The 12,820-nt window shown below is 47.2% G+C and overlaps 1 protein-coding gene across 1 annotated transcript in view; it reads right to left on the bottom strand.

Annotated features, from left to right (window-relative positions):
• EVC2 (EvC ciliary complex subunit 2) overlaps window positions 1-12,820 on the bottom strand; it is a 135,209-nt gene that overhangs the window by 16,734 nt on the left and 105,655 nt on the right. Inside the window, exon 16 of the mRNA XM_047091307.1 lies at window positions 3,358-3,585. Coding sequence (XP_046947263.1) covers window positions 3,358-3,585 — 228 coding nt within the window. The remainder of the gene's footprint in view (window positions 1-3,357; window positions 3,586-12,820) is intronic.

The raw sequence follows: 12,820 nt of genomic DNA, 5'->3' as shown, positions 1-12,820 counted from the left end.
TCTGTCCCAAAAATAAATAAAAACGTTGAAAAAAAAATTAAAAAAAAAAAACTCTACTTCATCTATAGTCATGTTGCTTTTTATTATTTACTTGTCCCAGGGGTGCCTGGGTGGCTCAGGCAGTTGAGCATCCCGACTTCGGCTCAGGTCATGATCCTGTTGTGGTTTGTGAGTTCGAGCCCCGCGTCGGGCTCTGTGCTGACAGCTCGGAGCCTGGAGCCTGCTTCGGATTCTGTGTCTCCCTCTCTCTGCTCCTCCCCACTTACACTGTTTCTCTCTCTCTCTCTCTCAAAAATAAATAAACATTTAAAAATAAATTACATACATACATACATACAATATTATTTACTCATCCCTTATCTCTTTTTTAAATGGTCACTTGTGTCAGAGCTTTGTATATTTTATTAGATTTTTTTTTTTCCCAGAAAATTCACCTCTTCTCTTTATTGATCTTTTCTATCATAGTTTTGTTTGGTTGGATTTTGGCAGTTTTTAAAATTTTATTTATGCAACCTTCCTTCCTTCTTTCTGCAGATTAATTTGTCACTGTTATCCTCTAGCTTTTTATATGATTGTAATTGTGAGCTTTTCTTCTCTAATATAAGTTTAGAGCATTCATTTCTCTTAGAGCTGAAAAGCTGCGTTAGCCAAATCCCACAAATTTTGATCTGTTTTATTTACATTGTTACATTATTTTTCTGTTCTACAGTTTTAGAAGTTTCCATTATGATTTCTTTGACCAATGACTTATTCAGAGGTAAGTTTTAAAACTTCCAAGTATGGGCTTGGAGTAATGACCTTTTCTTAAGTGGATTTAAACCTAATTGGTCTTTTTTTTCAAAAAGGTGGTCAAAATGATATTATATAGTCATTTCCTTAACTGTTCCAACATGTGCTGCAGAAGAAGATGTGTTTGTTAATTGCCAGCTGTAAGATTCCGTAGGTGCACATTAAATACAGGTTGATGAATGGGTTATTCAGTTCATTGGTATCTTTCCCTGTGTCTCGTCTGATCGCCCACATAAAGAGGGGGGTGTGCAGAAACCCCTCACTATCATGACCGACTCATCAACGGTCTATCAAGTTTTCTTTTCATTATCTTGGGTCTTCTATCACATATACGCAACTGGAGACTTGCTTTGCTCTCCAGGTGAATGAAACTTTAAAATCATTTTGGTAGCACCTTTAATTTTTAAGACAATGTCATAAATCGTGATTTTATAGTCTAGGCTGCTAATCCGAGCATCCGACGTCTTTAGGGATTTTAATCTGTTGGGTTTTGTTTCTCCGACACGTACATCATCTTGTCTTGCTTACGTGTTTCGGGACTCCGAAATTCAATTGAGAATACTTATTTGGCTGAAATTTATCTGTGAAAATCCCGAGTTGCCCAGATTGAGGCTATTTTTCTCTGGCGAGGATGTGCCGTGGCCTTGGCCATGCACCAGAGGCGTCATTCAACCTACAACCATTTTATTTTATTCTATTTTTTTATATGAAATTTATTGTCAAATTGGTTTCCTTACAGCCAGGGCTCCTCCCAACAGGTGCCCTCCTCCATGCCCAGCACCCACTTTCCCCTCCCTCCCACCCCCCCAACCCTCAGTTTGTTCTGTTTTTAAGAGTCTCTTATGCTTTGGCTCTCTCCCACTCTAACCTCTTTTTTTTTTTTTTTCCTTCCCCTCCCCCATGGTCTTCTGTTAAGTTTCTCAGGATCCACATAAGAGTGAAAACATATGGTATCTGTCCTTCTCTGTATGGCTTATTTCACTTAGCATCACACTCTCCAGTTCCATCCACGTTGCTACAAAAGGCCGTATTTCATTCTTTCTCATTGCCATGTAGTATTCCATTGTATATATAAACCACTTTAATTTAATGTATCAGCTTAGAGATTTCCTGACTGGAGGGCTAAAGTATTTTTGGATTCCTTCCTCACAGCAGCAAGAGCCTTTGACTACAAATTCACGGGGAGACTCCCCTCCACCCCACCCCACCCCTACCACCAGAGCAGGGCTGGGGAAGGGAGGGAAGGACAGGTTTCCCTGGTAACACCTCTGACAGCAGGTGACTTTCTCTTCCCACCCCCTCCCTGGGTGTCCTACCTCCTCGAACACCCCCAGCCTCATCTCCTGTCTCCCCAAAATGAACCCCAAATCCCTGGGTTGTAGGTTTCAGTCTTTTTCCCTGGATCTGAGTCTCTGGATTTGCCTTCCCCAGGATATCCTTGGCCTTTGGGAATTTTCCACATTCTCTTGTGAACTCACAAAGCACTAAGAAGTATGCTCGTTTTTATTTATTTAGCATCCAGATGTTTTGTGCTGGAATGCCAACGTTTCCACATCTTTCTATCCCTAACAGAAATAAACGTCATAATTGTGGTCACAGTGCAGGACGCATGATGTTTATGGGAAAAGCAGTTCTGGACTCTTCAGAATCTAATGTTATTTATGACTTTTAACCCCCACCGGCAAGATCAAGGTGGACAGTCCATGAACGTGACCTAGAGAGTTTAAGTCAGAAACAGACTGCATTCCGCTCCTGGCATTTCTTTATTAGCCGCGTGGACTTCACAAAGAACTTGACATGCCACCTGCCGGGATCTCAATTTCTCTACCCGAGAACTGAACAGCAGTACCTACTTCACAGCACAGTGCTATAACTAAGCGATATAATGTGTGACAGGGAGCATAAAGGTCCAGCAGTAAGACCGCAACTTATACTCAATCGCGCTTAACGGGTCATTTTTAGATGCATGCTTACGAATTATTAACGCTCAAATGAGAGTATGCCCATTCACAGCTTGTTAGCGCTTTTGCTCGCATATACTCAATAAGCCTGAATTCCTTTTCCTCTCTATAGGTAGGATAGTAACATACGAAATTCTAAAAAACTCTCCTAAAGGATCTAAGGTTAGTCCTCAGTTACTTCCATGGCTTTTGTTTTATGAATACACCTCTCGCACCTTGAAAAAAACGCGGCGTGCGGGAATAACCGTACAAATGTGATCATAAACGTAAACAACAGTGCAGTATTTCATTGCATCTAGGGCGCCGTTCATTGAAAGCCACACTGTTATTTTTCACAGCTCTGTGTTGGAGCTCCTGACGCTGCTGTGGATGTGGGAGACGCATCCCGGTTTCAGAGGTGTTAAAAATGTTATAATTCAAAAGGTTACTTCTCAGGGGCAAGGCAATCGAGCAGCCTCAGGGTTGTAAGTTCCCTCACTTAGTCCTCACTGCGACCCTGAAGCATACACAGGGCAGGCCACCACCCGCTTGCCGGCGGGGGGTTGGGGGGGAGCCGGAGGAGCCCATCCCGATCGTCCCCTCTTCCTTCCCGAGCCCCCGCGCTCACCGGGCTGTGCGACCCCAGGATCTGCTCGCAGGCCAGCTTCGTCAGGGTCTCCGACTCGCTCAGCTCCTCCAAGAGCAGGTCCTGGACGCTCAGGAGGGCGGTGTAAGCCCACAGGGTCTTGGCTATCCTGGCGGCCTTCTGGAACTGCAGGGAGGCGAGGGACTCTGCGAAGCGTGCCTCCTGGGCCTCCAGATGCTGCACGTGTTCCCGGAGCAGCTCCCCGCGGACCTGGGGACGGCAGGCCACAAGCCACACAGGTGAGTGGCGGGGGTGTGGAGAGAGGACTTCCAGACAGCACCCCGCTAGGCTGAGCTCAAGCACCCATTCACCGGGGGTGGGGGTGGGGGGGCTCGGGAAGGGCCTCCACGACTTGCAAAGAAGCAAGCACTGGGAGGTGCAGTGTGTAATTTAGGACCATGGGGCGTCTCTGTTTGCAAACACTCGCCTCGCTGGGACTTCTGGAGTCTGGCCGTTCCCTCCACATTTATCACTCTGGAAGGTACAGGGAATTACGTGGCTACCCAGCGTGAAATCCCATCCAGAGGATGAAAGTTTAAACTTCGGAACAGGCTCTGAGCCCCTTCCCACCCTGCTCCCAGCAGAGGTACGCCTGCAAAGTCTCATCTGTTCCTCTGCTCCCCCCACCGCACCCCTGGGACTCCACCCTTCCTGGGTGCCTGGGGGCTCCCCGCGGGACTGAAATGCCCAGCATCCTCGTCTTCCTGAAGATCCTCTATTTGTCCTTCCGTCCCTGGTTCCAACCACTGTGTTAGAAGTGTCCTCACCGAGCACATGCTTGTCACTCTCGTCTCTGCCTTTCCTCCTCCTGCTGGCTCTCACCGCACCGTTGACCCAGCGGGGACCCGAGCCCCTCGGGGGGAGGACCCAGGACCTGAGGGGCTCCAGAAACCCCAGACAAGGGAATGCATCCACTCCCCTGGGTCCCACAACCAAGCAGTTCATTCTGACATCAGTGTGTCTTCTCTGTGTCCCCACTGTCTCTCCTACTTTCTCCAGAAAAGATGCCACATGAACAAGGGGGCCTGATGCTTCTCACACGTGGCCCCCCGAGCCCCTGATGGCAGCTCCCTTTAATGTGCACCCCCTCCCCTCACAGGGACGCCACAAGCCAAAAAGCGGCCTGCTTGAACACATGTCTTGGTGAAGTCTTTCCTTTAATCTTTAAACGCGTGTGGAATTTCGGGGCGCCTGGGGTGGCTCAGTCGGTTAAGCGTCCGACTCTTGGTTTTGGCGCAGGTCATGATCTCACGGTTAATAAGTTTGAGCCCCGCGTCGGGCCCTGCGCAGACAGCACAGAGCCTGCTTGGGAACCTCTCTCTCCCCCTCTGTCTCTGCTCCTCTCCACTTGCCCACACACACACTCTCTCTCAAAATAAATACATAAACCTTAAAAAGTTACTTAAAAAAAAAAAAAGCGCGTGTGGAATTTCATTTGCAAAACCAAAGGTAAACGTAACCCAGATACGGACGGGGTATCACACAGCCTTAAAAGGAAAGGAAATTCTAACACAGGCTACAATTTGGAGGACGGCGTGCTCCGTGAAATAGGCCAGTTACAAAAGGGCAGACACTGTAGGATTCCTAGAGCAGTCAAGTCCATAGACGCCGAAAGCAGATGATGTGTGCCAGGGGCTGGGGGCAGCAGACACGGGGAGTTGGTGTTTCGTGGGGACAGAGGTTCAGTTTGGGAAGACGGATGGCGGGGACGCTTTGCACAACAGGGTGAACGTACTTCATGGCACTGGCCTGGATGAGCAGAAGCGGTTAAGACGGTAAGTCTCACACCATCTATATTTTACCACAATGAGAAATATTGAAAAACTTTGTGGAATTCTGTTTTCTGCCATGTCACCGATTTTTAAAAAATTTTTCATGCTTATTTTATTTTTGAGAGAAAGAGACAGAGCACAAGTGGGGGAGGGGCAGAGAGAGAGGGAGACCCAGAATCCGAAGCAGGCTCCAGGCTTCGAGCTGTCAGCACAGAGCCCGACGCGGGGCTCGAACCCACGGACGGCGAGATCATGACCTGAGCTGAAGTCGGTCGCTTAAGCGACTGAGCCACCCCGGGCGCCCCTTCATGTAACCTATTTTTAATATTCATCTGTTTATGTTCGGAGAGGTCTCGGGTGGCTGACACAGGGAAGAATACTTATGCGATGTGGGGGCCGGCGGAGGATGCCGACCCCGGATCTCCCGTAGCTGCACAGCCCTACCATGTCCATCCATGTGTCCCTCGGAAGCAGACAAGGCCCAGTTTGAAAAGCGCAGATTTCACCTCTACAACCTGACCTTCGGGAAGAAGTCTGATGGGGGTGAAGAGGGAAGAAGTCCCCCAAAGGAACAAACAGACAGCTTGCCGGCTGGGGAAGAAACTTCTATCTGGGGGGCCCTACAAACGCTTCTTGGAGAGGCAGGGCCTCTGACCAGCCTCAGAGAACGGAGAGGAGCCACCAACGGAAGGCAGGGTCTGCAAAGATACACAGTATAGGCACCTGCATATCTGGTTCACGGCAATGCCCACAAACATCGGGGGCCAGAGGCAAGAAGGCACAGAAGTATGGCAGATGGACAGAGCTGGTCTGGAAGACAGACGTTCATTTCCCTGCTCGAACGGGAACAAGAAGCCTCGTTCTCAAGAGGGTGCTACTAGACCCCCACCTTGCCCTAATGTGGACAACCAGGTGACAGTCACCTGCCCACTGATGGGTTCCCATGGTGACTTCGGATCACACCTGGGCCTCCTGGGTTGGCTGGCAGTCACACCCAGCCTGAGGCGTCCACACAGTTCATGCAGTGCCCCCACGTCCCTCCAAGACTGGGCAAAGCCTCGGGAGAGTGGGACCCAAGAGCCGTGTCTGATGGCTTCTTCATGGGGACGCGGGGTCTCTAACGTGCTTCAAGGATCTTCGCAGTCTTCCTGCAAATGCCTTTCTCCCACAGCTACTTTCTTACTGCAAGTCTGCAGACAGAAAATCCCATTTATGCTTTCATTCATCAATCCAAAAACTAATTACTGAGCACCAAGTAGGTATCATATAAAGGAATGTGTGATGCACTTAGGAGAGGGGGCGGGGTAGAGAAGAGGTAAAGATGAGTGAGACAAGAATCTGACCCTGAAAGAGCTCCCAACTGAGGACCCAAGTAGGCACAGGGGTGAAGGGGGGCCAAGGGCTCCAGAGCCAGAGGCCCGAGTACGGTTTCCAGCTCTGTCACTTACTGTCACTCACTAGTTCATGACCTTGGGCAAATTCATTCAGCTGCGTATGACTCTATTTCCTCATCTGTAAAATGGGAATAATACCTCCCCACGCATGGGTTTTTTTTTTTAAAGCTTTTACTGAGGTATAATTGCCATATGATAGGCTGCACATATTTATTTTTTATTTTTTATTTTTTTATTATATGAAATTTATTGTCAAATTAGTTTCCATACAACACCCAGTGCTCATCCCAAAAGATGCCTTCTTCAATGCCCATCATCTACCCTCCCCTCCCTCCCACCCCCCATCAACCCTCAGTTTGTTCTCAGTTTTTAACAGTCTCTTATGCTTTGGCTCTCTCCCACTCTAACGTCCTTTTTTTTTTTTTTACCTTCCCCTCCCCCATGGGTTCCTGTTAAGTTTCTCAGGATCCACATAAGAGTGAAACCATATGGTATCTGTCTTTCTCTGTATGGCTTATTTCACTTAGCATCACACTCTCCAGTTCCATCCACGTTGCTACAAAAGGCCATATTTCATTCCTTCTCATTGCCACGTAGTATTCCATTGCGTATATAAACCACAATTTTTTTATCCATTCATCAGTTGATGGACATTTAGGCTCTTTCCATAATTTGGCTATTGTTGAGAGTGCTGCTATGAACATTGGGGTACAAGTGCCCCTATGCATCAGTACTCCTGTATCCCTTGGGTAAATTCCTAGCAGTGCTATTGCTGGGTCATAGGGTAGGTCTATTTTTAATTTTTTGAGGCACCTCCACACTGTTTTCCAGAGCGGCTGCACCAGTTTGCATTCCCACCAACAGTGCAAGAGGGTTCCTGTTTCTCCACGGCCTCTCCAGCATCTATCGTCTCCTGATTTGTTCATTTTGGCCACTCTGACTGGCGTGAGGTGATATCTGAGTGTGGTTTTGATTTGTATTTCCCTGATAAGGAGCGACGTTGAGCATCTTTTCATGTGCCTGTTGGCCATCCGGATGTCTTCTTTAGAGAAGTGTCTATTCATGTTTTCTGCCCATTTCTTCACTGGGTTATTTGTTTTTCGGGTGTGGAGTTTGGTGAGCTCTTTATAGATTTTGGATACTAGCCCTTTGTCCGATATGTCATTTGCAAATATCTTTTCCCATTCCGTTGATTGCCTTTTAGTTTTGTTGATTGTTCCCTTTGCTGAGCAGAAGCTTTTTATCTTCATGAGGTCCCAATAGTTCATTTTTGCTTTTAATTCCCTTGCCTTTGGGGATGAGGCTGCACATATTTAAAGGCCACAGTCTGATTAAACGGTGACATATTTACACACCCCGAGGAAGTGGGAAGGGCTATGGCAAACCTACGGAGAGTTCCTCGAGAGGAAAAACACGAGTGACGGGCAGGTGACCCAGAAAGGGAGGAGCGGTGCCCTTCTGCCACACCTGCCAAGAGCCAGATTTCCTGTCACCGTGACCTCCGAACGGCCTCCTTCGGCCCCATCCTTGGACGGGTGGTGGCCCAAATATCCTGAAAGCCGTGTCTCCTGCAGAAAGGCAGGGCAGGGTGAGGCGGCCATGAGGGGATCTTGAGTTTTTTTTTACGCAAATTCAAACCTAAAACATGAGGGCAGCGTAAAGCTTTTCGTGTGTGCTGCACGAACCACGTGGACGGCGGAATTAAGACGAGAAAGATTCTCCAAAATCCTTTTCTCTTCTTTGGAAAGTTTACTTTGTTAATTCCAGCACCATAAGCATGTGCCTGCAGGGAGGGATTCCATCCTTGTCTAAAAGGCTCTGGGAAAGGATACGGGTTTGCATTTCTGTGACAGGTTTCATTAGATATGCAGGCTACCTAAAGTAATAAAAATTCATTTTCAAAATAATATGCTGCTAAGTGCTCTCATTTTAAATGGGAAGTTTAAACTGCCTCCTTATGCGTGTCTCTGACTCAGTGCATTTCAAAAAAGTAGTTTTTTCTAGGGGCTGTGATGTCTTTAAATGCAAAATAAAATAACCAACCTCCCCCCCCCCCCCAACCTTTGTCAGGGGCGTCTGGGTGGCTCTGATTTTGCTTGGGTCATGATCTCATTGTTCGTGAGTTTGAGCCCCACATCAGGCTCTGTGCTGACAGGCCGGAGCCTGGAGCCTGGAGCCTGCTTCGCATTCTGTGTCTCCTTCTCTCTCTGCCCCTCCCTTGCTCATGCTCTGTCTGTCTCTGTCTTAAAAATAAATAAGCATTAAAAAAAAAATAGATAGTACCCAAAATAGAGAAATGAATAAATAGCAAGATAAGCATGTTATTTGGAAATACGGAGGTAAATACCAAAAGATCAAACTAAAAAATTAGAGGTCATTACCTCTGGGGACTTGAAAATGTATGTGTGTGTGGCTCTTGGGAGTTGGCTCCTTGTTCAGCACAAACCTTGTAGAATTATTTGATTCTAAAAGAATGCATGCCTACATTTTATAAAAACGAAAAGTAAAGCTTTAGCTTTTTAAAAAATATTTATTTTTGAGAGAGAGAGACAGAGCACAAGCAGGGGAGGGGTAGAGAGAGAGACACACTCAGAGTCCAAAGCAGGCTCCAGGCTCCGAGCTGTCAGCACACAGCCCGACTCGGGGCTTGAACCCACGAACCATGAGATCATGACCTGAGCTGAATTCAGACGCTCAACCGACTGAGCCACCCAGGTGCCCCAAAAGTAAAAATTTTTAAATGGACAATGTAGAAACAAGTTACTACATTCAAGCCATCCAAAGATAACTCTAGTAACCTTCTGGTGAGTGAAAGGCAGAAGTGGAAGAGATTAGAAAGGTAAAATGAAGCCTGTGAGGCCTGAATGCCACATTCAGGAATCTGGATTTTGTCTGGGATGGTGGGATTCTAAGAAGATTCTAAGCAGCTTCCCTTAGAATCGTGCTTCAGGACAGGACTTTGACAGAGCCTGCCTCCAAGGACAAGACGGGGGTTGAGTAGACGCAAAGGGAACCACGTACAAGATTTCCCAGTCTTTGCTGGATGGACGGATGTTCTCACCCCTTCCTAAAACGCCTCCCCCGGCAACGCACCTTCTCTTCTAAGCTTCAAAAGAACCTGTGCCGTCACCGTTCTCCCTCGTCAGGTCATCGGAAAATGAGCACATTATTTTCATGCTTAAGCTCTAGTCACTTCTGAGATGACAGGGTGTGGAGAGGCGTGCCTGACAGAAGTCCCGGCCACCTCTGCATGACTGGCGCGGCGGGTGCAGAAACACAGCGGGCTGCACGGGCGATCGCAGCGCGTGAGTCCCGCTCCTGAATGAAGGGGCTGCTAATGGACTGTGCACACGTGCGTGTCACGAAACCCGGAAACAGTGGACACACAACGAATGGGTGAATGGGTACCACTCAGGTGGAGGACAGCATCCTTCAAATCAGACCACAAATAATGGGTGAGCAGGAGGCACGGTCACGTCATTTTCCTTCACATCTAAGTGTGTGCAAAGAATACTTATGAGAAATTTATATGAACTGTGTGCCGGAACAGCAGCAGACACATCAAAGATTAGCTGAAACATCCCCCTCATTTCTGGATCTGCCAAAGCGACACAGCGATGGGCAGAGAGACCTGTGGTTTGGGGCGCCTGGGTGGCTCAGTGGGTTGAGGTCCGTCTTCGACTCGGGTCACGATCTCATGGTTTGTGAGTTCGAGCCCCGCATCGGGCTCTGTGCTGTCAGCATGGAGCCTGCTTCAGATCCTCTGTCCCCCTCTTTCTTCCCCTTCCCCCCCTCAAAAATGAATAAAGGTTAAAAAGAAAAAAAAAGAGGCCTGTGCTTTGGGCACCTGCCGGCGATGTGACCTTGGACAAGCCTCTCCACCTTTCCGAGTCTCAGTATTCTCATCCATGAGATGGAAATAGTAATTATTGCCCTCACCAGTATTATTGTCTCACTAGAGTGAGACGATATACGAACAGAGTTCAAGATGGTTTGAAATATCAAGGGGTTGAAAAGAATCTAAATGTCTTATGAGCTGAGCGTCAGCTACATCATTTAAGCGTCACATGCACCACGATATGTTAAGCTGCTGTAAAACACCACGAGGGAACTCTCATGTACTGATAGGGAAAGTCTTCAAGCTTCAGTGTTGGGTAAAAAGCAGAGACAGGTGGGACAGAGAAAGAGATATGGGGAGAGAGAGAGAGAGAGAGAGAGAGAGAGAGATGTAGACAAACAGACAGACCTATTTCTTTTTTTTTTCTTTTCAAATTTTTATTTAAATTCTAGTTAGCTAACATACAGTGCAATATTGGTTTCAGGAGTAGAATTCAGTGACTCATCACTTACATACAACACCCAGTAACAAGTGTAATCCTTAATACCCAATCACCCATCTAGCCCATCCCCCACCCACCTTCCTCCATCAACCCTGTTTATTCTCTATCATTAAGAGTCAAAAAACATTCCTTTTTGTTCTCTTTCCTTTGTACAACTTTCCTTGGGTATGCACAATATCTCAGTAACTAACCAATAATTTAGCAGACAGACCTATTTCTACTAGCTGGAAAGTAAAAATGAGTCCCATAATTTGTGCTATGAGTTTACCTTGCTCTGTGGATTGGCCCAGGCACGGGGACAGGAAGAACAGACACATTCTCCGTCCTGGTCAAGGCATTCAGCAGGTAAAATCTTGGCCAGGCAACATTTTGAGGGGCAGCCCTCCAGTCCTACAGATCCAACCAATGGCACCAAGCTGGTCAGAGTCTCCTGGAAGTCAGGGAAGAATCTCGAGTGTCCCTTCCTCAATCAGGCACCCACCTCTGAGAAGCCCTCCTTGGTTGTCCTCCAGGAGAGGGTACTGGGACTCACATAACTGACCCTTGTAGGGTGACTCTAGCCACCAAGCCCACAGTGGACCCTTAGCCTTGCAGAGGGTCTGGCCGTGGGGCCCTTTAGTTCACAGAAATCGAGAAATTTCTTAATGGGAGCGGGGACTGGAGGCTTAGCTTCTAGCTCAGCCCTATGAACACAAGGGAAAGAGCAGGTCAGACTAAGACAAGGTCCACATCCCCTAGAGTCAAAGAGAGCAGAGACCAGGCAGGAAAGGAGGGGCTCGATACAAAATTAAAAGTGAGTATGTCCCCCCAAATATTCTCTACAAAGTGACTAAATTTTGCCTCAAAGGCTCGGTTTCTTAGTGTAGCCTCCAGACTTCCCAGGTCCTGGCTTTTACCTACCTCCTAGGGCTTCCTTCTCCATACCTAGCAGAAAACACCCAGCCTTTCCGAAGACAAATGAAATATCTTTCAAAATAGGACTTTTATAAAGCCGCAGTGGAACCACGATAAATTCCAAAGCATCATTATCATATATACTTTATTCTTTAACTAGAATATTAAAAAAAAAAATGAAAATCAGTAACAAATTTTTTTTTATTTTTTAATGTTTATTTATTTTTAGAGAGATACAGACAGAGCATGAGCGGGGGAGGGAGAGAGAGAAGGAGACAGAAAATCCCAAGCAGGCTCCAGGCTCTGAGCTGTCAGCACAGAGCTTGACATGGGGCTCAAACTCGCGAACCATGAGATCATGACCTGAGTTGAAGTCAGACGCTTAACCGACTGAGCCACCCTGGTGCCCCAGAAAAAAACTTTTTAAAAATAGGGTAAAATTCAAAACCTATGACAAAGGGATAGGTCAAAATTTTCTACTTCTGGCCAGGATGGAAGAACCAAAAACAGATTTAGTTTCCCACCACCAGAAAACCAGATCCCATATATGATGCCATAGTTTTCAGATACTGGGCAGCACTGGGGTACCAGAAAGGAAGGAAATAGACAAGGTGGCCCCACAGCTGCCCCGGCTTACTGCTTGGATGCAGTTCCTAGGGTGCACCATCGGATGGGGACCTGGGGAAAGCCCAGCAGGTGCACCGGGTTAAGAAAAGAAAACCAGCGTTTGGGAGGTCACTGTGTCTAGAATTTGTAGGGCAGAGTCCCAAAGAGGAAGGAGCTGCAGAGAGAGAGAGAGAGAGAGAATACTCCAGAGACCTCCAGGGGTGTTCTCAAGGCTTCTGCTAAGCGTTGGGCGTGCTTGGGGGAAAAAAAAAAAAAAAAAAAAAACCTGTACCAGATCAGGAAAAGAACCACCAGAAATAAGAGGCATAGCGATTTCTGGAGCCCACAGAGAGCTGGGAAGAGTCAGTGTTCCTATTAGCCTGAGTGAGAAAAGCACACAGGCATCAGGGAGATGGGTAGTACCTCAGTAATAGTGATA

This window comes from Lynx rufus, unplaced genomic scaffold (genome assembly GCF_022079265.1).
Source record: "Lynx rufus isolate CCGP_SWC_20201006 ecotype Redwood Valley unplaced genomic scaffold, mLynRuf1.p SCAF_3, whole genome shotgun sequence".
Taxonomy (NCBI): Eukaryota; Metazoa; Chordata; class Mammalia; order Carnivora; family Felidae; genus Lynx; species Lynx rufus.
The sequence above is the reverse complement of the archived record's forward strand: the minus strand, read 5'-3'. Positions and strand labels throughout refer to the sequence as shown.